The sequence below is a fragment of the Acanthochromis polyacanthus genome, chromosome 11 (genome assembly GCF_021347895.1).
Source record: "Acanthochromis polyacanthus isolate Apoly-LR-REF ecotype Palm Island chromosome 11, KAUST_Apoly_ChrSc, whole genome shotgun sequence".
NCBI lineage: Eukaryota > Metazoa > Chordata > Actinopteri > Pomacentridae > Acanthochromis > Acanthochromis polyacanthus.
The window spans coordinates 37,957,573-37,982,101 of record NC_067123.1 but is presented as its reverse complement, the minus strand read 5'-3'; the positions used below and the strand labels follow the sequence as shown (position 1 = coordinate 37,982,101).

The following is a 24,529-nucleotide window of genomic DNA, read 5'->3' as shown; positions in this document are numbered from 1 at the left end:
CTCTGGGCTCCCACCCTTCCTCACAGAGAGCTCCTCCGCCCCCTTCCTCCACGATAAACGTCCTGTCCGCTCATGTTTTCTCTCAGGCTTGTTAAGTATACACATGCTAATATGGGTCACTATGTAAGTTGGTTTTTTTTAAAGTGCATAAACTCTCTTTCATGCTCTGAGTGCAGTATTTTCTAGCTTCACGTATATATGTATCACTGAATTTTGATGATATTTATGAAACCCAGAAATTCAAAGACGATTCAAGATGCATTTCGTAACACTATGCTGTAGTTTAGACAATGTTAGAGTAAAGACTAATTCATGCTTTGTGTGCCTGCATATCAGTAAGTGTGATGTAAATTCATCATCTACCCAAGTCAACTGCAAACGCCTGCATCAATCCCACAATTTGTGACCGCGTAACCTGCAAACCACCTTACTGCAAATACACCAGGAAAATAAATAATAGTTGTTCATCATTTAACTGAAGCAGCTCCTGCTGGCCTATGTAAGATCTTTGTGGACAAACATATCAAGAAGTTCCAAATTCTCAAGAAATCCTGTCTTGTTTCCGCCCGCTGTGGTCATCACACCTCAGGAATAATCACATTGACGCGGTGCTACCGCCCAAACTGTGACTAGCTGCTAAATCATGTAAAAAGCGCAAAGTCACAGGCAGAATTTCAGAAACATCCTCGAGAACCCCATGTGTTTTTACGTGTTCAATTAGAGTAGCGATGTGGCCATTTCCAGCAGACAGATGGGTATCCTATAGTCCGCATATTTTAATATAAATGGACGTGTGTGTTCATACACTGATGGCTGTCTGCATCAGTCAGTGCACAGCGATGAGGAAGCCATGATTTGGCCTGAAGGGTTATGCAGATTTAAATTTAAAAAATATTGAATTCTTTATCAAATATTATATATTTAGCTTTAAATAATGTTATTATACTATAGAGACCTTTAGAATAGGAGTTATTGTATTTCCTGACAATAACTAGAGCAGCTAATATTATTATTTAAAGCCAATGCAAACAAAAAATCCTTAATAGATAAACAGACTATAGATAAAATCATAGCAGCTTACATGTCAGTACAACTAAGGAAATTCTATTTAATCAGTTGAATGCTGCAAAAACACTAGCAGCAAGATGGAGAGGAGTCATTTTGTGTAGGTAAAATCTACTTAATCGTTAAGAGTTTAACACAAAATATTGATATTCTGATAACTAACATATTTACTTGCTACAAACATGAATGACATTTTGAATGTCTTACACTGTCTTTGCTATTGGTTGAAGTAAAAAAAAAAGAGAAGAAAAGAACTGTTCTGTAAGACCACTTCTTGGTATTTTACAAACTTGGCACTGGAATCCAAAAAACGTCTACCAGAACCCCACCTTAGGTTTACCCTATTGTAACTTTGTTTGTCCTGCTAGAGTCAACAATGGCCAAGGTAAGCACACACTATTCACAACTATCACTATAGTAACAATACAGCACATAAGGCCAGCAATCCTCTTAATAAAGCCTCAACAGGCTAAGAGGCTTCCAATTTCACAAATAACTGTGGCAACTACCATGCAGTCACACCAGCAGGGAATTGTACAACGCCGAACAGACAAACACACACGTAGGTTAAACAGATGCGACATGCTAGTTAATGCTGCAATGGGAGCCGAGCATCCTCCATAAGCCATGAGTGGGGATTGATGGGGAAGAGGCCGCCTGCTGTAGCTCTCGCTAGCTCTTGAACTGTTATCTATAACCAAACAGATCAGCAGATCATCCTGCGCTCCACAGGACATCTACATAACTGGGGCACGGAGTTCCTAAACATTTCTGAGCGAGACGAGCGTCAACAGTCGTCCTAACGATTGCGCCAGTTCTGTGGTGGTGAACGTTGGCTCGCTGTGCTCACGGTGTTTATCCAACGTTCGCGGGAAGGCAGGGTAATGTCAGCTTAGTGATTAATTGCGGGCCCAAAGTGCTGAGGACACAGAATCTGCTCTGAATGGCGCCGACTGCAGCTCCTACAAGGGTTTATTGCTTTATCGGCTGAATCCTAATGTGACCCTCTTCTCTGCTCACCGTCTGACGCTTCCAGTGGAGCTGGAGCATCCGAAAATACTCGGCGAGGTGCCACTGTGGTTAATTGCCCAATATAGCTTTAAGTTGTGGGAAGTTTCGACTGCATTTTGCATTGATGGCTTGAAAAATAAGCTTTTAGGAAACAATTCAAGTGCAGCGTGTCTGCATGAGGCTTGATACAGATCTCCATGGGTTGATATAAAGCTCCCTATACAGCAGGATTTCTCCCAATATGTTGGGAGAAGCACAACATATGGCGGTTACACAAGCATGCAGCTGTTGTTTTTTGGGGCTAGAGATAAATAATGGATACAAGTCTTCCACAGGGTACTCAAGACAGCTAATGAGAGAGAGAAAGCAGACAGGGAATTAGTAACTAACTGTTTTTCAAAGCCACTGTTTTCTAACATTTTCATAAGAGCCCAAGGACAAAAAAAAAAAAATACAGGAAGATGAAAACATCAGTATTCATCAGCTGTATGAGCACACAAACGCTAACATTATCATTTTTTTTCTTAACACTTGTGGCAGTCAGGTTGTGCATATTTTTTTTAAAGAAAGATTTGTCTTAGAAGCACGTAAAAGCACTGATTCCTGCGTGCATTTCCTCTGGCTTCCACACTCTCTGTCCTACTGTTTCTCTCTGAAATGTAGGTGACCTTAATAATTTAGGGGGGAAAGGGGAGATAGAGCAGATAGCTTTTGCCTCAGTGCAGACTGTACAAAGAGAAGCTAGTGCTCTGCATCAAACCCTCCAATAGGTTTGTCATTTTCAGGAATTCACCTGCTACAAACTGAACCCTTACCCTCTCCATATGTGCACAGGGGGTGTCTGCAAGGCTACATGATTAACTAGTGAAAAGGGAGAGAGCCGGCATCTTGTATGGAGCCTACATATCATAATGACACTTTTTAATTCTGTTGCCAATGGCTGTTTATGTGCTACTAATTACTGGTGAAGAATAATAATCTCTCCTCCAATTGGACTCTATCACGCCGAGGGCTTTCTCCTTTTCTTTTCTTACCATTTATCCTGGTTTGCGACTCTGCCGGCTCGCCTTGCTCACCGCATCGGTGTCCTTGCAATGTAATTCATGCCGCCTACCTGTCCCACTCAGTGTTTTTCCATACGCTGACTAATGTGCACATGTTGTGGCCTCCAAAGTGGCTGGAGCAGTGGAAGGTTCTGCCAAAGAAACCATTCAGGCAAAATCTAAGAGGGTGGCTTGAGTCATTTAACTCAAATAAAGCCAGGAGAAAGGCCTGTTTGCTCTTGGTAATCCCCCACTTGCTCGGCAAGGCTTCGCAAGGTTCATCTGCTGTGCTAAATTGGTGCACGTATTCTTATTTGTATAGGAGCTCATTGTGGCTGGGTGAGAGGGGGAATCTGACAGGACTGGCAGCCATTCAAGCCCTCATGCCTATTTGCTTATCCTCATTCATGGCAGAATTGGCTTTTTCCGGAGCCATTTTTCAAACTATGCGTGACACGGTATTTTCATTGAGCCTGCCACTACTAATGCAGCTGTGTAGAGTAAATGTTGCAGGCAGCCGATGTGTGTGTTTAGCAGAGGGGCGACCGGGGCCTCCTACTGTAATCACAGCGGTAAGGCTACACCTCCATTTGCATGTCTGTAGCTGGTGTCTCCTCCAGTTTCCACATCTGAATATGTGGGTGAAGACACCAGGTCGTCAGTTTGTACAGCGACAATGGAAATGTAAATTCCTCAGAGTGAGATGTACACAGCTAATGCATTTATCTTTTAGTCACGCTAAGAAATCATTAGGTAAATGAAAGACGATAGTGAAAAATGATACTGCAGATATTTCCGCCTTCTCACAGGTGGTTTTCCCAGAGAAGAAGAGAAAACTGCACTCCTTTTTTTCCTTTTTTTTTTGGTTGCAAGACTTTCCAGGAAATCAATTTAATAGAATGCACACCATCAGCTACATAGCAGACTGTTTAGATTAGGAATTCATCACCATTAGGTGTCCTTAGTTTACAATAACATGGTTATGAGGCAGACCACAGACTAGGACTACAGCCCAGTTCTAAGTAGAAACCATATGTGCATAACAAAACCGTGGGACCACTCGTTTTTTCTGGACAATGCAATCAGGATCGGCATGGGAAAATAGTTTTTACAGCACTTCACGTGGACAAGGGCTTCATGTGATTAACATATTAAATTCACAACACCATCACTCATGACAATTTGATTATGAATTCATTAGAAGAGGAGCGGCCAGGGTCTCATAGAGCAAGAAGAGACAACGAAGAGATATTTAGGTCTGATTAGACATGAACATATAAAGCAGGCGTTGGCCTTCCTCAGATGCCCTCAGCCAGGAAGGTGAAAAGACAGTTCTGCTGCACTGGGAGCTTTGCAAAGATCCTCTGGAGCGCTTCTCCTCAAAGCACATGCAGCAGCCACTCTTTAAAAATGCAGGAGCAATTACCCTGGCTGAGTCTGAGTCAGTGAATGCTACCATGCCGAGCCACCACCTCCACCTCCTCACCTCCTCCCACCCTTCCACCGCCGTTGTCGCTACACCAGCAACCTGAGTAATCCCCATGTGAACCGGCATACCAAAGGTAGGGCGAAAGACGCAGCAGACACAGAGAGCTTCAGTTACACCAGAGCAACAAAAGCCCTTCTCTAGCTCACTGCCTGTCTGTCTCTCACGAGGTGCATTTACTTCCCCCTCCCTCACCCTTCTCTAGCACGTGTCTCACATCCTTCACCACCAGCTCGCTCTGCTGTCCTGACCCAACTCCTCTTCTTCCCATTCTGCTCTCTACCATCTTCCCCTCATTTGGGGCCAAGATATTATTTTCCCTTTCTGTGTACAGCTATGCGGTTCACATTAGCAGAGTTGATGAATTCATCCATGGTTTTCATCATTTCAATTTGAGGACATTTTGCATCCCTCCTTGGGGACACACAATAGCTCACAGCCGGGTCAAGCATTCTGCGGCGAATCGAAACAAAGAAAATGTGCACTAAATACATGTATGACATTTACAGATAGAAACAGGGAAATTTAAGGAATTCAGTTGTTCATATAATATGAGAAGTGCTCTGTGTAGAGCAGCCACTCTCAGGATGTTGCCAAAAAATAAAAAATGAGGGAAAGTTATTGAACACTGAAAAGACCCAGTCTTAATCAGACATTTTATTCAGTATCTATTGAGCAGAAACAAAAGCCAGCTGAAGTTCCAACAAAGTTTGAAAACCTTTTATTTCCTCTCCAAGAAAGTTGATAATCACTGATTAAACATATTCACCTAAATGTATTTGTTTTGGATGGAACACATTCACTTGAAATGAACTCATATAAGGTTTTAGGTGTATTTGACTGTTACTGTATCCCATATGTTCTCCTGTATGTTGATATGAGCTGTATGTATTAAAGGAGTCTGACACAGGAGGTGTCACTCATGTCATCCTGCACAGATGGCAGGACACCAGGCCCAGCAGACAGCAGGGGCTCCCGGAAATAGAAGGAGAGGCATGCAAAAGCGATGGAGGATGGGAAAGAGTAATTATAAAGAGAAACAACATGAAAGAGAATTTAAAGATGAAGGGAGTTCTTGGCAAAAACAGGAACAAGAAAGAGTGATTTGAGCAAAAGTGAGGGGGATACATAAACAGTCAAAGATGAAAAGAGACCAAATTTTGAGACTGTACCCCACCATATTCAGAGGCAAAAAGGGGAAGAGAGAAAATAGAGCGTGAAAACGCCAGGCAAGGCCCTTGCCAGAGAGGCAGAAGACTGAAACAGTGGGCCAGACTAGACAGCTCCAGGCAGACACTGTGTTACAGAAAGAAATGCTAGTAAAAACAAGACAGAGGAAAAAAGCAGGTGTATTTGTAGAGTCCTGGTGCACTGGTGGGTTTGAGGGGCACATCATGTGTCTTATTTCATCTGGCTCTAAATCTGAAACGTCTTTGCTGTCTGTCTCCATCTTGCTTTCTGTGGTCTCTGCATGCCTCTTTCCCTCTGTAGGAATACTGTGAAAACTCAGAACGCTCATCCCATCAAAACCGTTTCATTTCTCAAAGAAAAGGGCTCCGCATTTTGAGGAAAATAATCCTAATGCAGTGAAAATCCGAATTCAAGTCAGGCTAGATATATACAGATACGCCTGACCACCTGTCACGACAAGTTCAGATGCACAATATATTTGATACAGTGAGGTTTGTGTGTGCACGTCTCTCTCTCGGTTCACAGCAGTCTTTCGGAAGTTAGTGGGGGTTCAGTGTCTTAACCCGGGTTTTCTGGTTGAGAGGAACTCGACCTATTCCCTGCACTACTTCCACTCTCCCCATATGCCCCATTTCACCACACAGGTAGGAGCTCTTCCTTCTTACAGCACAGACTGGAGTCGCCGGTTATCTCCAGATGGTCAGGGAAGGAGAGTTCAGAGACAAGATTCCCCGGGGCAAGAACTCCACCACCAAGCATACCATTTTATGTTTTAGGCATTTATCTTGGATGCTCGTTTTTTTTTGTTAGTTTTTTTACAGCAACCTCCAGTGAGTGAGCAGGTACTTTGTTCTGAGACTTGCTCAAGGACACTTCAATATAACAGAAGAGTGGTGTGGAGAGAAGAAATATGTGACCTGGTTCTGAGACCTTCACTCGAAGCGCCAGACCATTTACCGATCACACAGTCTGTCGCAAACACAATATTTGTCCACCAGTTGTGACTTTGTAAAGTTCAAACTTAAGAATTGACTTAAACTGTACGTACATGCACCATCTGCGCTCGAAAACTATTCAGTATAAGCACACATGCAACGTTGCTGCTACTCCAAAGCTAATACAGAACAGGTTCCTCCTCCCATCTTTACAAATACCGCCCACAGACTATAAACAAGATTCTCCCTCTCCTTTGTATGTTCCTCCATTCCTCTTCTAACAAAATGGATATCAATCTTGAGAGAGCACTCTGGTAAAGCAGCTGTAATGAGATGAGGAAGGCAGCATGCAAAGGGCCAGGTCTCAGCAGCGTGCTCAGTGCTGTACCGAAGGAGAGGCCGCGAGAAGCAGTAATGCAAACACAGCCTTAATGTACGGGTGTGCAGACAGGGCTGGGCTGTTTAAGAGAACCCCCCACTGCACTGTGTGCATGCATGCAGACAAAGGCTGTGGCAAATAAATAGAGTTTTCTGCCCCACTGACTGACACGGAGGCATTTTAAAGCTGGATGAGGCAGATCAAAACAGGAGATACACATTTATTAATTATCAAAAAGCTCCCTGACTCTGAGGTGAAAGATTGGGGAAACATGGGAAAAAGACAGCAAACTAGAGCTCCAGATAAAACACCTGACAACATGAGTGAGCTCAGAGTGAACGCATGATAAGTTAATTTACAGGAAGGCGGGAGATGCGTTTTGTTTTGGGCATTCAGTTGTGAAGCACATACTTAAGATTTACACATGGGGAAATGACTTCTATTACCCCTGTCTTGGTACTAATAAGAACATATTGTCCCAGACTCAAAACAGGGCTGGGCTACAGGAAATGTAATACAAGCTGGGTATATTTCCCCTCTTAAAACGCTTGATAAACTCTTCAAAGCAGAACCACATCAGCGAAGACGGAGCTGAGTTTTACGGCACTGATAACTGATTTAATGAAAGACTTTGGAAACAAGTCCCTTCTCTCTGCTTTTGATTTTGCTTGCTCTCCACTGTATGTCTATGTAAATCTGCCCCCCCCCCCCCCTCCCTTCCCTGTTGTCTCTATGTTTCCCTTTTTCCTCAATCGAGGCATTAAAGGAGGATTTAGATTGGCTCTGTTGTTATTTCTGCAGCACAATAGATCAACCCGTAGAATGTAACCAAACCCTTTTCCTTGCTTTTAACTGGCGCTTACCCTCCCTGTAATATCCACCCCTCCACTCTGTCTTTCCTTCTCACCCACATACAACCTTTCCCTCCATTTATAAAGAATTAGACGGAGTATAAATGATGCCTATGGCAGGGGCAGACACAGGCACAGATCCTCTCAAAGGGCTTCATTGACTGGTGTTTACTTAAGGCCAGGGACATTAGCCGCCGCTAAATCTACCTCAATCTGCCCCTCTCGGCTTCTCAGATTCTGTATGTACTCGTCTGGCTGAAACACAGAGGCCTGCCAGCTCCCAGATCACAGTGCAAGAGCGTGTGTCTTTGTGTGTTTGCCTGCGTGTGCGATCACTGACATTAAGCATGTAATGACCTAGCCCATCCGTGGCGTAACAGCAGAAGGGTACAGCAGCATCAGGTACATACAGTTCAACAACAGTGGAGCCAACTAAATATCACAACAGAGGCAGAATTTACTGCGGATATTCAAGGCAAATTAGAGGTAATTTGAGAGTTCCTATTGAGAGTTGTGTGTGTGTGTGATAATGAAACAGACCTGAAAACGCCTGTCATTGAGTTAAAACGGCACTTGGAGCACACACTTAGTTAAAAAATCATATTCTTCCCTAAACACTACCATGAAACAACAATAACAGTGCTGTGTGCTGTAATTGTTCTCACGGGCGCGGGGAGGGGTCTGGCTGGGACCTGGCTGAGGCATTTTACTGTAATTTTCTCATTTATGATGCACATCTATTACCTATCATTAAAGTTGAATGCACAGCAAGCTGTGAACAGCACTAACCATCAAGCTCACGCAGAAAGACACAGGCTGAATAAAGGCTGAATTTCAGTAAATGACTCCATGGACTGATCATCCGGGGAATAGACAGAAATAGGGCCTTTAAAGGATCCTTTCATCAAAGCAACATCCTGCCAGCTCCCCCCAGCCATAACCTCATATAAAAGCCACACACACACACACACACACACACACACACACAGACAGACACGCCAACGTGCACACACGGACACACAAATCCTCTTTCAGGAATCAATAATTCAGCTAAAGAGAAGCACATGCTACGCCCCACTGCACTAATCAATAGAAAGCCAAATGTTATTGTTTCATCTCATTCTCTGACTTTCACATTCTAATCTGGGCTGACTAGCACACGCTGGACAGCATCAAAGAACTCCATTAAATTAGAATATAATACAGACATACAGAGGGGACCCCAAATTTAGAAGGTGAGTCCGCTTCATCTGTCATACCATTACGGCATTATTTAGCTCCATTTTTTTATGATAATCCTGTTGGCACATACGATCTATGAAGTTTCCACACATAGAATCAAATATGTGTCATAAAAACGAGGCGAGAATAACAGTTTGATATCAGTTACACTCCACTTGCATTATATTTATGCTGCACCATCCACATCTCTTGGGAGGTCGCACATTGATTAAGATAAACAGAAAGACGTCTGTGACTTTAAACTTATCAGAGTGTATGCATCCACAAAAGGGAACTTGCAGTGAATTTGTGTGTGTCAGTGTGCAAACGCAAGGCCAAAGTAACAGTCATGTGATTCTGTCAAGTGGTGTGGACCTGCCAGCCAAGGCCCTTCTCCCCTCTCTGTAATCGAGCTATCAATGATCATTAATGAGAGCGTGAGATAGCTCTCCACAGCCCTCTTGGCCACATTGCCTAACACTCTGGCCTCTCTCCCAGCCTCCCTTTCTCCTACTGACCCTGTCTGTGGCTCTGTCATATCAACCTACAAGGCCACTGGCTACGCTAACTAACCATAAAAATGAATATGAATGTTGGCCGCGGATTTAGAAAAAGGGAAATGCGTGCTCCTCTGGTCCACACGCTCCACTTTGGGTCTCGTTTGCATGACACAGGACCCTAGCAGCTCGCCCAAGGATGCGTCAAACGCTGACGGTGGCAAGATCAGATCTGCGCTGACCTTGGGAGTGAACTGCAGCATCGGCGGAGGAGGCAGAGGGCCCTGTTGCAACAGCGAGGGGAGGCAGAAAGTGAGAGGCGGGAGGAAGAGGGGGAAAGAAAAGTGCGAGGGAGGGAGGGATGGGAGAACGGAGGGGCATGCCTTGATTGAGAGGCCCTCGAGATGAGCAACTCTGAGATATGAGAAGGGGGAGGAGGGAGGGAGGGAGAGCAGGATGATGGTAGGAGTAGAGGAGGGGGTGGGAGGGAGAGGGAAGCCATATGGCAGCAGTACAAATGTATTAAACTATAAATCAGGGGGAGAGCTAGTGGACTGCCAGGTGGGGCTGCAGTCAGGTCCTCCCGGCTGGAAGTGCAATGGTTCAAAATGCAGCTCCACATGGAAAAGGATGAAAACACCGCCCGTAATTTGCTTTATTGTGCTTTATCGATTTTACTCATAAATAGTTCGCTTAAACCATTTTTCCTGCTTCGTTTTATTGGTATAAATAGAGCAGAATTGACACATTTGAACTTTTAGTTTTCAAGCTAAGCACTGATGCTAATAAAGCAGTTGATGTTTGGAACCAATACCAGAACAATATTCTTTTTATATCTTTAATAGCCTACAACTCTGTTCAGTCATTCAGTGTCAGGAGCCGAAGGTTGGAACGAACCGTGTTCAGTTTTACAGTGTTTCTTACTCTATTCATGCAACTGAGGCTATACAATAGCCACATGAGATCACAAAAAATGTGAATTTGTGACAAGAATAATCACGTGTTTGACTTCTGTCTAATTTTGAAGTAATAATCTAAAATGCATCGCTACTCCAGTCACCAAATGAGACTTAATTTAACTACTGCACAAAGTTCAATTGCACACCTGCAGCATGTTATTCTGCCACGGCTGTGCATCTCACACCATCACGATAATAGAGAGAAATTAGTGTTACGCATGTGGTAGAAAAACAAATAAAGTAATCCCCAAAAGGCTTCCATTTTAATCCCTTGATGATGTCTGGATAGTGTGCCCAGCCAATGTCCTGGCAGCCATCGGGGCCCGAGCCTGGGCTTCCATCCCAGAGGCACTGATGCATACTACAACTAGAACAAACACGGGCAGCCTTCCTCATGCCTGGTCTGTGTCAGAACTATACCATCACCATAGAAAGGGAAAAGCTCCTCGTCTGTTTGCCCTCTCGTAAAGCACTACAGCAGTACGTTTGTTCTGTCGAGCGAATTAGCGACTTCATAATTAGATGTTTTATTTGGCTCTTTCAGAAAAGTGGCATTGAAGCTTTTAAATGATGGCCTGTATTCAGCTTGCAAACACTTCATTAGTAGACTAATTCTGAATGCTTGTTCTTTTATTTTCACTAAAAGAGGTGTCAGTTGTTAATTTTGATTAAGATATGCCGCTGAATCTACTATACATGCTATTTAAAATGTTACACATCATACCATTTAGTGCTCAGCTGCTTGCAGGCAAGTGATGGATGGAGGTTACCAGACAGATCCCGGTTACGGTCCAGCAGGTTGGACTAACAGGAAGCCGAAACCTTGATCCCTAACCCCTGATCATTCACTCAGTGACACATGCGCACACACCGACAGAGACGTCCAAAGTCCAACGAGGTACCTGCCATCTGAAACCATGGAGCCTCCAACAGCCATCCACCAAATCCCATCTCCACTCAGAGATGAGAGGAGGATGTGGAAGGGGATGGAATACAGGAGAAGGGGGGAGTGGGTGGTGAGGATGAGGAAAGGCGGGAGGGAGACAGGGTAGGAGAGTAGGAGTAGATGAGTGGGCTTGAGGAATGAAAGAAGAGTGGCATACCTTGGTCTGGAGATAGTGGGGGTAGTAGTAGGTGTACTGAGGGTACATTGGCTGCTGCTCCAATCGCTTGCCCATGTAGCTGGAATCCTTAGCACTGAGGCAGGGAATGGTGACACGGGGGCGGGAGCTGCCAAGTAGCTAGCAATGGGGTAGAGGCAACGGAGGGGACTGTGCAATTCCTGTCTTCGCTGTCCGCACCACTGTGTCGCAAGCTGGTCCTCCAGGGAGAAGGCTGGGTCTGCGTGGTGGACAGTGGCTGGGAGAAGGTCCGCCTCTGACGGGGAAGCTCCTGGTGAACTGTGCCTTACTGAGACTCAGGATCAGATGGATCCTCACTCGGTCTCTCGCTGCCAGTTCAATGGAAATATTTCCACAAGTGCTCGAACCGAGACCGCTATCGGATAGTAATAAGGGTGAGGTAGAGGAAGAAGAGGAAAGAGAAGACGCGAGGAGGTGCAGGTGGCAGTAGCTCTGGCAGTCCTATGAATGTTGGAAAATGGGAGAGGAAGAGGAGAAGGAGAGGAAGAGGAAAGGAATGGTGAGGAAAACGGGAGAGGACGTATAGGTTCACTTCTCTATTTAAGCTGTTTCTCTCCAGTCTTTCGCCTGGGCTTTAATCTGCCTCTCTCTCAAACACACTGTGAATCTGACTCTCTCTCACTGCCCCTCTCTCTCGTTCTCTCTCTTACATGCACACACTTTCTCCTCTCGCCTCTGGAGCCTGATTCGACGGTGGCTGCGTGCTGTCCTGTTTGACAGAGGGGGAGATATCCTCACCGCCGGTTGCCGACAGATGCACTTTGAGTGAAGGGGGGGGGGGCAGAATCACAACCCGAGAGCTGAGCACAGACACAGAAAGCAATCTCAGTCTGTAGGGGTTGAGCCAGCGAGAGGACGGAGAACAGAGATCCCAGTTTCTGAACGATGTGACACAAGAGTATATTAAAAAAGAAAATCCACTGGTTGGTTAGTCAATCCACTGAGTTCCAGCTAGTAGATGAGTGAAAAAAAAACACAGTGACTGTGTCCTGGGTGTCCAGTGGAGAAGGAGTCCCTCGTCTGCGATCCTCCCTCTTTCTGCTCTTGTAAAATGTGTTCCTTATTTCTTCCTTGGCTCTCTCACTCCTCTAAGCAGCCTGCCTCGTTCTCTTTCTCTCTGTCACAGCTGCTCTCTCTCTCTCTCTCTCTCTCTCTCTCTCTCTCTCTCTCTCTCTCTCTCTCCTTCTCCTCCACACTGACAGGGTGGTAAAGGGGGCTCGTCCGAGGCTGCGAGCAGAGCAGACTGCCTCCTCCTTCCGAGCCCAGGCGGTGGGAGGGTCTTTGAGCGAGAGAGGGATCCAGACACAGACCAGCGGGCTGCAGCGTTTCCACAACCTGGGAGAAGGCAGGGAAGAGGAGTAGAGGAGTGGAGACAGAGGGGATGGCTTCAGCGCGAGCAGTCGATTCCCCCTACTGGCTGCACATGGAGCTGCCACCTGGAACACTGTGTCTCCACACAAACACTTACCCTTCCAACTAGATAACATCAAAACCAGTAAAGTTTGATGCAACTTTTGAGATGCTATGAGTAACTGTACTTTAAGCCGATGTGTTTATAGTTTACCTTACCTCTGTATTTTCTTCCTACGGTGAGAAACACTTATAACAATATGTTTTATGTGTGCACATTTTACATTTCTACAAGCATTAACTTAAAAATTAAAGTGAAAACCACTTGTTGTGTGACATCAAATGATGACCAATGATTTAGATGAACCTTAACCAAAAACATTACAAAACAGCATTTAGTAAAGTGACTGAAGCCAGTCTGACATCAGCAAACTTCATCAAACACTTACACAGTCCCACTCCTCTCCAGTCTCATGCGCTCTCAGACATGAACACCCGCAAGAATAAACAGCAACCGACCTAAAGTCCTCGAGGGTATCTCGATGACGCCAAGGCCACAGGTTCAGGAGCCTCGTTTTTCACTCAATTAGCGAATCAACTCGGTTTTCGTTTAAATTACCTGCCCCGACAAGTGAAGAAAACTGCAGCCAAAACCTACAACAAGAAAATTACTGGACTGAAAACAATTACATTTTGGCAATTTCCACATCTGAAAATAGACCCGAGACTTTGATGAGTTTAGTTTTGCATTTCATCTGTTCCACTTGAGAGCATTACACAAAAACCCATGTGGCTGATGTCTCCTTCTCAAATAATAATAATAACCTAATTACAGATTTCTAGCGCACTAGTACACTCAAGATAAGTGAGTTCAGCTGCAGAACACAGACACTTTTCTCCACGCAGTACAGTAAAAATGACTTATGTCACATTTTAACGCTATGAAGTATATCGCAAGCAGTGCTGCAGTTGCTGTTTGTGTCGATCAATCACAGAGACATTAACTGACAATACTGAGCATTTTTTAGATCACACAGCAAGCATTTGTTTTCAGAATCTAGACACGCTATGCGGTGCAAATGCCACATACTTTTTATGAGAGTCGTGTGTATAAAAGGGCCCGATGCATGTGGTCAGACCGAATCGATACCAGCAGAAGAATCCCAGGGACCAAAACAAAGCACGGAGGGAAAGGGCAGCCTTTTACAGACATGGAGAGGAAAATATAATTATCAGATAGGCCACTTTTATCTGAAGGGAAGAGATGAGGCTGATATTGATTGAGGATTACCAGATTAACAGCCTCTGATTCAACTAGACACAAACTCTCAGCATCCGGGGAAAGGCAGAAAGCACAGAGAACACAGAGAGTAAGGCAGACAAAGGCCAATGGAAAGAGTAATAGAAGAGAAGATACAGAGAGAAAATAAGACACGCTGGGAGATGGAACCTGAAAGAGGCACAGAGGCAGAAAGGATTCATACGTCTTCATACCACTGGGTGTCTGCTGAGTGATCGCGTGAAGTCATCTCTGGATTACCCAGATAAGGCTCATCATTTTTTTGTGTTTTCACTCTAAATCCCTCCTTTAAATGAAGCAGAACGGAGCAGCAGATCAGTTTATTTTCACCCAGATTTTGTCCACATGCGGCCAAAAGCTGTTCTACAAATACCGTCTGAAGCGATGGAAAGAGGATACGCATCAAAGTCATACGAGTAATAACAAAAAAAGTAACAGTATATTTGCACTTGTATCTAATTGTTACCCACATTTTTTACTTGTTAAATTATTTCTACTGTTATCCACAGTAGAGCGGTGGCAATTAGGGGATTAATCGACAGTTAAGTAATTAATTTATTAATTTAAGCGTCAGTGGTTCCAGCATCTCAAAAGTGAAATTTCAGTTATTTTCTTTATCATACAAGATAAAAACTGAACATTTATGGGTTTGCATAGCTGACCAAATATAAAAATACCAACAACAAAAAGTAAATTCAATATCCCATTTAATTGTCGCCAAATCTTTTTCTTTTTTTTTACTATTTTCTGATATTTTTTTTAAAAACAAAAGTAAATAATCTGCACATTCATCTGTAATGAAAATAATCATGACCTGTAGACCAGAATAAACTGATTCTTTTAGTTGAAGAGACCCCTAATATTCTGTCCTAATTATGGGATATTTGCTGCCATTTGTGACTGCAAAGTGTCTAACTTTATCTAAAATTTATTCAAATGAGTCGACATTGAATGGAAACACAGGAGAGTACCGTTACACAGACACTGGTCAGCTAATCCATTAATATTCATCGGTCCAGCCATTAAGAATTAAGAGCCGGGAATTGAGACTTGACTCTTGAAACTAAAGAACCTGACCTGTGGCCCTACTGACAACACTGGAAACTACCCTGAGAACCGGTTGACGTGAACTTTCAGCCTTTACCCAATGAGCTGGCAAAGGTTGATTTATGAAGGCGATACGACGTTAAGTGAGTGGAGAGCAGTCCTACACGCTGTATGTAAATAAACGTCAGCCCTGTTTCCGCTGAGGCAAACTTTCAGGGCTCGATGCCGCGTTTTGCCCCGGTGGTGACGGAAGCGCTGTGGTCTGAATCAGGGACACTGACGTCACTGAGAGGTCAAATGCAGCCAGAAATAGTGAGTTTATCTCATTTTATAAACATTGCTGCAGCATGTTAACATTTAGCATCGTCTTCGTGGTGCTGTGGCTGAGATAAAGGCTCATCATTTTCAGCTATAACATTTTTTTTGTGTAGTTTTCACTACAAAATACCCAGATTCTCGATAACAGTTTCAGCAACATTTTTATTTGTGTATAAACCTGTTTTGTGCACTGTTAGACAGCAGGGAATTTGCCACCCAGAGCAGCACAGTGAACCTGCGCTTGGTGCTCTTCACAGTGACAAGAGAACAGATCTGATTTGCAAGCGGATTTGCTGTGATGAAGCTAAAACTGTGCCTTTCCGCTCCTCTCCTACACCGACAAATGTCTGCTGGTGGTTCTTCAGCCAGGTCTGACCAACATTTTCATAAAACAAAGCAGAAGCCATCTGCTGCTCTTCTGTTCTGAGGTCTGATGCTTGTTGATTCACTTTCTAAATTGAGAGCATGAATGAGTCATTCACAAGTCTTTAAAATAGAAAAAGAGGAAGAGGGCTAAGGGTGTATCATGGCCCGAAGGTGCGAAGGAGCTGCATTTTACCCATAAAGAATCAGGCCTGTCTAGTCATAGAAAAACTCGGCATGATCACAGCGTGGCCTCTGGACACCTGAGTGGTTTAAGAGAGAGTTTGAGGGTAATTTTATTTAGCCTGTTTTTAGATTAGTTAAATTTGAACAGCAGTGAAAGCAAGATTCTTTATCAGATATCTGAATTCTATTAACATCCATGGAGATATAAGTGTTCTGAAGAGATACACTTTTGTTCGATGGCTGCTTTGATGGATATCAACCATTTATTTTGATAATGTTAAGTAAAAAGGGAGAAAGAATGAGAGATAAAGCTTCATGAGCATTAAACAAGAGCTATAAGTTCTCTTCAAAACACAAAAACAAGGAAGGATTACACACTGTTCCCATCTAAACTGGATTCCTAGAAAGTCCACAACCATCTCGCCCTACTGCCTGACCTGTCCCTGAGGGCAACTACTGGCCTTCTTCAAGCTGCTGTGGAAACCAAGACGCTTTGTTTCCTGTGGTTTGCTGGACAGTCCTGCCGTGGGTGTTTCCCAGAAATGACCAGATGCATGAAATTCGAGGGAAGGCTGGCGCTGAGCCAGGGGAAGGGTTGGGGGGAGAGAAGGGGGAGGTGGGCTGGAAGAAAGGAGGGAGAGGGGAGTGGGGGGAAGTGGAGTTAGGGAACAGCAGGGTATTCCTGGAAAAAAAAACACCCCTTTTGCTTTTGGCAGTGGTTCTACTGGGAGATACCCAAGGAGCAGGAGATCATCTTACATGTTTTATGCAAACCTACTGATGTAGCATGACTAACCAACCAGCTCCTCTGGGGGATTTGTTCACGGTAAAGTGAAAGATGAACCATCTTACCCAGTATGAAATGGTTGATGTGTACATCTGTTATATAGACTGAGCTTCGGTGGTGGATTAAAGCAGAGATTTTGGCTATAATTTGCAACAGTCTAAAAAAAAATAACAGATGCATTTGGATGATCACTCCAATAACGGGCACACGTTAATATTTTTCCACAAACTGTTGAAGGTCAAAAACAGACGGGGAAGTTTGCATAAAACTGTAAGACTGGTATAAAAGGAAAGTAATTATATTTTTCCATGACAGCAAAAGCTAAATTTGAAGGCATGCTATGACAAAAATTAATGTCAAAGCAGTGGCTGTGTCCGAAATGGCATACTAACGTACTACTCATACTAAGTGTGACGTCAAAATAAGTATGTAGTGCGTTCACATTAGATAGTATGAAAAGACTGAGTACGCGAGAAATACCCGGATGTATACTATATCCGGAAAATTTTTAAGTATGCGCGGTGACCACACGAGTCATACTCAAGCGCCCCATAATACTTTGCGAGCTATCCACCGAAATGCAAGCCTCCGCGGAATATGTGGCCGGACCGGGGCGATTTTTATTTTATTTTATGTGGTTAAGTATTCATCCTAATCACCCCACAGATTTGAGAAATAGGCGTTTTCTGACCAACGTTTTAAACTTGTCAGACACCTCACAACGTGCTACTGAATGCTAGCAGCTAGTTGCAGCAGCTCGCTTTGCATCCAGAACAAGTAGCAGCCTCCAGTAGCCTGCAGCTACAACTGAAACGATTCGCATAATCTGGCTAATAACTGCATGAGGAGTGCCAGCTTGAAATTGCCACATTAATTATGCGACTGTTTGTTAGCGTAAAATCGACCTGAAGCCGGCATTCAGCCGAGATATTTGATAGCCGTACTTCCGGTTTTTGTCGTCGGAGGTTTGAAATGCATTATGGGAAACGTAGTCGTATACTACAGTGTGAATGGTCGGCATTCTAATCATAGTACGTAGTATACAGTATATACTCATTGCGTATGTAGTATGTTAGTATGCCATTTCGGACACAGCCCGTGTCTTGACTTATAAACCACACTGTCGGTCTCCATTTAGGAAACATAAGCTAAAAACATAGGTATATTTTCTTTATTTGTAAATAGTCAAACATATCCAAATCAACTCAACGTGTCGTACCGGGACGCTGTAATCAAAGAAGCCAAGCAGACGTGTGAAAATAAAGAAAATGTACACACTGAATGATGTACTTGCTTGAACAGCGTCTGCAATGCTTCTAAACTCAGTGCAGAAATTTCTTGCCATTATTTGTGTAAGTTCACTACGTCTCCGACACACGCGATTTCTTAATACATTCTTATCAGCGCACCAGTGGATGACAGACTGAGGTAATTCAACACATTCCCCCTCTGAGAGTATAATTTTCCACAGCAAAGAGCAGAGTGATGTAGTCAAGATATCATTGCAGGGCACTTCTCTTTATTATTATTTCTTTATATACGATGGTGTCATCACTTGGGTTTGGCTCCTTATCTAATGCTTCACAATGATGTTAAAAAAAAAAAAAAGGTAGACTGACTCCAGACCACCAGCTCTGCACTGAGACATTTGATAAACACCAGGCAGATTTCCAGTGAGTCATTAGCTTCTATCACAGCATAGAGGAGAGCAATGCAGGCTTAATGGGGAGGAAATCTGAAACCAGACGCGCATGAGTAAAAATGACGCACAGCACCCCTTACTACACCCAACAAGGGACAGGCAATAGACCGAAAAGAGTTAATTACATACCCTTACTAGATCTCGATTCCAAAAAGTGAAATGCATACAAGTCACGCCAGCCGACTCATTTCCTGATTAACGAGATTCTGAGAAGAGATCAGAGTAGTTGCAAACGATTTCGTACGGGGAAAAGAGGCCTACAGCCAGGGTGGAGTGTACATGTGTGTGTATGTGAATGCGCAAGTGTCTGTAGCTGCATTTCAATGTGCCTCAGTGTTTACAAAAGTGTGTTTAAAATCAGGTGGTCTACAGATGTTGCAACAGCTCTGTGAGTGCTGGCATGAGCATCGGTACGTGTATGTCTGTTTTTCTCTGCTTAAAAATAAGTAAAGCAAAGTGTAAAAAGGAAACGTCGGAGGGTCAAGGTTATACTGACAGCTGAGGTGAAAACACTTGAGTGCGGCTCACAGATCAGACTTCCTGTGGCCTAATATAACATAAAGTGCACCTGAGAGCCGCCTGTGTCCATCTGTGAACCAGCATCCAAACACTGCTATGTCCATGCGGAGACAAAAGAGATGATGCCAAGAGAATCTCTGCATAATAATGATTTAAGTGCTGCACAGGCAGAGAGTGCGAGTTTAAACAATAGATATTTTCCATGTGGGCGTGCTAAGCCATAATGCACACTCTTAAATGAAGAAGGCAGCAGAGCCCACAGAAAAAAAGACCAAAATTATTCAGAACGCACACTGCTCAAATCCAGAAAGAGCAAAACCAAAGCTTCATCACTTCAGTGTATCATGTGTATTTTGTTTTATTCATTGTGTTAATGCCCTAAATAGATCTAAGCACAAAGGCATTCACTTTTGTCAGTTTTGTGCTACTTTTTGTGTCTTTGAGTGTGAGACTGCATCTTCAAGTATCTGACAGATTTAAGGAAAATGCATATAAAAGAATCCTGCATATAAACCATGAAACAAGCTGCCTGTATTTCTGTATATGAGGATATGAATGTGGTAGCTGGTGTTCATGGGCAACCCTGTCACAAGCACACAGCAGAGGAGTAAAATTGTGAAGCAATAGATTAAGGTTTTGCCCACAGCAGAAGGAGATTGGAGATTGGGGGAAAGAGTTATAGCTACCAGGAACAGATCTGTATAGGCCTATGAAGCTCAATGCTGCCTGCAATTGAGCAGGATGGGATGGGAGGACAGCAGCAAATTTTTAAAGCACTGCTAAGCCATCCTGGAATGAAGTGAAATGACCACATGTCACAGAGATGAGAAGTGAGAGGGAGGAGACCGGCAGAGTGAGAAACAGCGCAAAGAGTAAGGAGAGAGAGAAAACAGAGTGTGTCGTTCTAAGAGGAATATTTCAGGGTGGTAAATGGAGCAGAACTCCATTCCAGCTCCTCTCTTAACCTCCCCCGGTGTCTCATCCTGTGCATGCAAAGCATGAAGCCCAGGAGACAAAGAAAACAGTGAGGGAGAGTTGAAGAGACAGGCTTCAGGACGAACTAACGCTGAATGGATAGACAAGACATTGTGCTCACGCCTTTGGTTTACCATAAAAGAAAACACAGGGAAGCATATAGCAAGTGGTGGAAATGTTCTTCATTCACAATTGACATTCCTTCTGTATTATGGTTATAACTGTGAAAAGGTGAAGACTATTGACCCTGAGCATACCGGCAGCCACCTGACATGTCATTGGAATATGTGCTGCAATTCTCTTCACTCATTCAGCTCCTGCAGGTTCTGTTTTTGTGTCAACAACAGATCACATGGCTACTTGTGTGTCAAAAGAGGCGGCTCGCTGTGACGAAACCTCAAAAATTCATAACATTTTAAATACTCTCAGCTATTTAGACCTTTGTATCATCTTTTAGCTCGTTATTTTACATTTTGCAGTGCATCATTTCACTATGTCGTTTCACTCTCACTGTTCTTTTTGCCTCAGCAGACAGTTCTTTGCAGAATAAAAACTCTGATAAAACTGCCATACATTACCTGCTCAGTGTCCACTGGCAGCCAAACAGACAAAGTTAGTGTCTAGCTCACCGACACAGTGGAGCGTTTAGCAGCTTAAGAAACCGGTAGACCGAGATTAAAGCTAAAAGGAAAGTGAATTATGAATTTACATCGATTCAGGTGGACTGAAAATGACTCCAAACGGCTTTAATGTTGCTCTATATTTGCCTGATATATATGTAAGCAACTGTTTACTAACAAATTCTCTAAATACAGAGTGACAATATGGTCTTGTGTTTACCGCTGATTCATGCTGACCCTTAGGCCAAAAACATGTTATTGCAGGTTTATGCAATGCTTTGTGATTCTATCATTACTGTTAAAGACCTTTTTTAACCTTGTTAGCAAGTCCATGTGGTGTTTTTTATGTGCAGAAACACTGAGCAGAAGAGTGAAATGGTGAAGGTGTAGGTAAAAGTTCTGCCCACAGCAGAGGGAGGTTGGAGCAGGCGTGAACTAACTGTGACGTCACCCGTTGGTTTCAACGCCGAGAAAATGAAGCCCAGATTTTGCTACTTCCTGGTCGCCATTTTGGATTTTTTGGAGCCAGTGACGTAAAAAGCGTCATCAAACAGGCTGGACCGGAGAGCAACTCGGGGCAGGACCAGTCAATGGGACTGTCAATCAAGTATAGCCACGCCCCCTGGCTTCGCCAACTTTAACGATTTATTTAAAATTCAGTATTGATTTATTTTAAGATCGGCCACCTGATCTTCTCATTTTGACCATGAAAACTAACAGGAAAAAAATCCTGAGCTGTAGAACATCAGTCTATCAATTTTTATTTTTTCCAAAAATGAATTGGGGTCTATGGAGAAAAAGCTTTTTGGAGCCAACCCTAGCGGACGGCGTGATATTGCAAGTTTTTGACACTTCCGGGTGGGCTTCAAAATTTGGAGCCAGATGCTACGTCCATCTTTATATACAGTCTATGGGTTGGAGACATGGATGGAGCAAAATTTAAGGCCATGACTGCAGATTTCTACCTACAAACTGCAGTGTATCATTTATCTTCTCAAAAACACTGTTGTTTCTAGGTAGAAATGTGTAACCAGTTCTGTCAACTTGCTTTCTGTATCATTATTTTTTTTTAAATGTGGTGGCTTGAACATTTATGGCCAAATTAGCCCAAAACACAACTTGCTATTTTGGGGCGTTCAGTACTTTTACAATGTTTAGGCTGAGATTTAGGTGAGCTGGTGTGCTCGAGCTGCCATGTTTGGAAAGAGAGGCAGGGCTATGTAGATCTGTGCATTCTAGTTGGAGCAATAGTATAGAATTACATCTAAGTCATTTTGAGGCACAAGAGGATTAGTTTAATGGGGAAACAAACCTTCTGCATATGTAACTCTGATGTACAGACATGAGTTTTTAAGTGTTAAATCAAAGACTGCCTTTAAATGATGCTTTAATGATCCTAGAATAGCCAAACTTGGACAACAGGGAGAAAGTCTGGATGAAATCAATGAGCAATCGAGTGGCCGACTCTTGTATTCTGAGACACTCGTCAGCTCTCCGTACACACTTGAACTTGTTTTATTTTCAGGCTTTATTTTTTTAGTGACGAGACAATTATCCTCTGAATTGTCAGAAGTGAAATTAGGTCTTAGAACTCGCCATCCTTTGTCTGTTTAACTTCCATTAAAAGGCAAAACAAATGCACGGTTAATGGGAGCAGGGTATGCACTCTAGTAATCCTGATACGTTCTCATCGCAGTTTCAGGAAGTGTAGCGTTCTCTGTTCGGTGTAATACTGGCAGATGGTAGTGAGGTACTAGAAAGCATACAGTAGATGATTAAGAGCCTTCACTTTATGGCGCAACTCCACTGGGTAACATTTAGATATCAGTGAGTGTAAGACTTTCAGGGCAATGCACTCTGAGATTGCCTCCTTTGCGGCGCCTCTATAATTACTAGTACTGAAGTCATCAAAGTGCACCAACTAAATGGAGCAAAACAGCTTCAACAAACCGTCCACCTTTCACACAACCAAACCTGCGGGGAGAGGACGAATAGAAGAAGGGTGTATTACACGGATTCTATCTTTCAAACAACAATTATCCACCTTTGAGAACAGGTGAACAAACGGCTGACAAATATTCACACTGTGGCCCAGATACTTTATGGCGCTTGTCTTATTAGATTTCGCTATTTTATGGCGATAACAAAGTGTGCGACAATGTGCGGCTTTGTGTCTGTCTCTGAATGTGGCTTGACAGAGCCAACAGAGAAGTGAACCATCAAGCTTTTTCCTCCAACAAGACTTGTTCAAGCGCTGCAATTCTGCTGCCAAAACAACACACAGTGGAACTTTCAAAAACAACACTGCTGTTAAATAAATCAAAAATACCCCAGCAGCTTAGCTCAGCAGCAAAGCCTGGCACGGCAACTGAATCATGGATTTAGCCCTTCTAGCTTTTAATACTCTACTTTCTACCCATTCTTTAAATTTATGCCCACGGTCAAAAAAGCGGTATATCGTTTCAGAGAGGAGGGTAAAGGTTTGCAGCCACGCTATGACACATTTGTGATGCTGCAAAACTTATTAAATTACAGAACACGGCATGTTTGGATGTGGCAAACCAATGTTGGCTCCTAAAATCAGAGCAGATAAAATGATAGATAAATAAACAGGTCATAGACACTTTATCAATAGTAATGAGAAAATAGTTTGAATGAATGCAGTTTCACTTAAATGAATTAGATGCAAACCGCCATGAAGCTGCAAAATTTTGGTTGAACAAAAAAAGGGGGGGGGGGGGGGGGGGGGGGCTATGGCAAGCCACTCATGGAATTTTCTGATATAACTTTAAAAAAGTTGGTGATATTTCATTAGACCAAGCTTTAATTTTGCAGCTTTATAAAACTATAAAGAAAGAATTCTATAGGACAGGTAAAGAAGGGGCCCTGGCAGCTCAGCTGGTTGATCAGGAGCTATACTCCCCAACACAGTGGCCATGGTTCGATTCTGACCCACGGCCATTTGCTGCATGTCCTTCCCCCACTGTCCTCTGCTAAAAAGTCCAAAAAAAGAACAGGTTTAGCAATAAAGGGCACTGATTGCTGCACTGCATTTAGGAGCATGAGGCATTGTCAGTGTTATTAACTACACCTGTGCTTTTCCACTTGTGGAAGTTAAAAAAAAATAAATCTACCATGCAAAAGTTTTGCAGATTCTATTAAGTGGGATTAATTAAAAGGAATTCAGCATGTAGGCTGAAATTCGTACAAACCTCAGGCGTGCTGCAGAGAGGAAAACACAAGGATGGTTCTTGAAGACAGGGACCGGCAGTGAGAGAAGAATGATGGGCTAATGAGAGCATGACATAATTGAAATTTGTCACAAAATCTGGCAACTTTGTCACGTCTGACAGTAGATAAAAGAAAAGGACAACTGTTGCAGAAAGAGTAGGCCAGTGACTGAACATAAAGTCCGTGCACCAATGATTTTGAATTGATAATTTTTTTGTCTCTTAAATCCTGAATGCATCAGCGGCTGTTTTTAGTGATTCCATTTATTTGTTGTCATCACCAAGAAGTAGACCACACAAAATAATGACTAACCATGACATTTTTCGCAGTAAAAACTGGTGTACTCACTGT

The 24,529-nt window shown here is 43.3% G+C and overlaps 1 protein-coding gene across 7 annotated transcripts in view; it reads right to left on the bottom strand.

The window, feature by feature from the left end:
- The window catches only part of rbms3 (RNA binding motif, single stranded interacting protein), a 314,380-nt gene that overhangs the window by 208,609 nt on the left and 81,242 nt on the right, over positions 1-24,529 (bottom strand). For 2 of the 7 annotated variants that reach the window (XM_051955311.1, XM_051955308.1), the window contains exon 1: positions 11,742-13,400. The exons of 3 other annotated variants lie outside the window; for them this stretch is intronic. In XM_051955311.1, coding sequence (XP_051811271.1) covers positions 11,742-11,816 — 75 coding nt within the window. In that variant the 5' untranslated portion in view covers positions 11,817-13,400. Of the gene's footprint in view, positions 1-11,741; positions 13,401-24,529 lie in introns of those variants that run through there. 2 more of the 7 variants (XM_051955310.1, XM_022198396.2) reach the window with 2 other exon arrangements.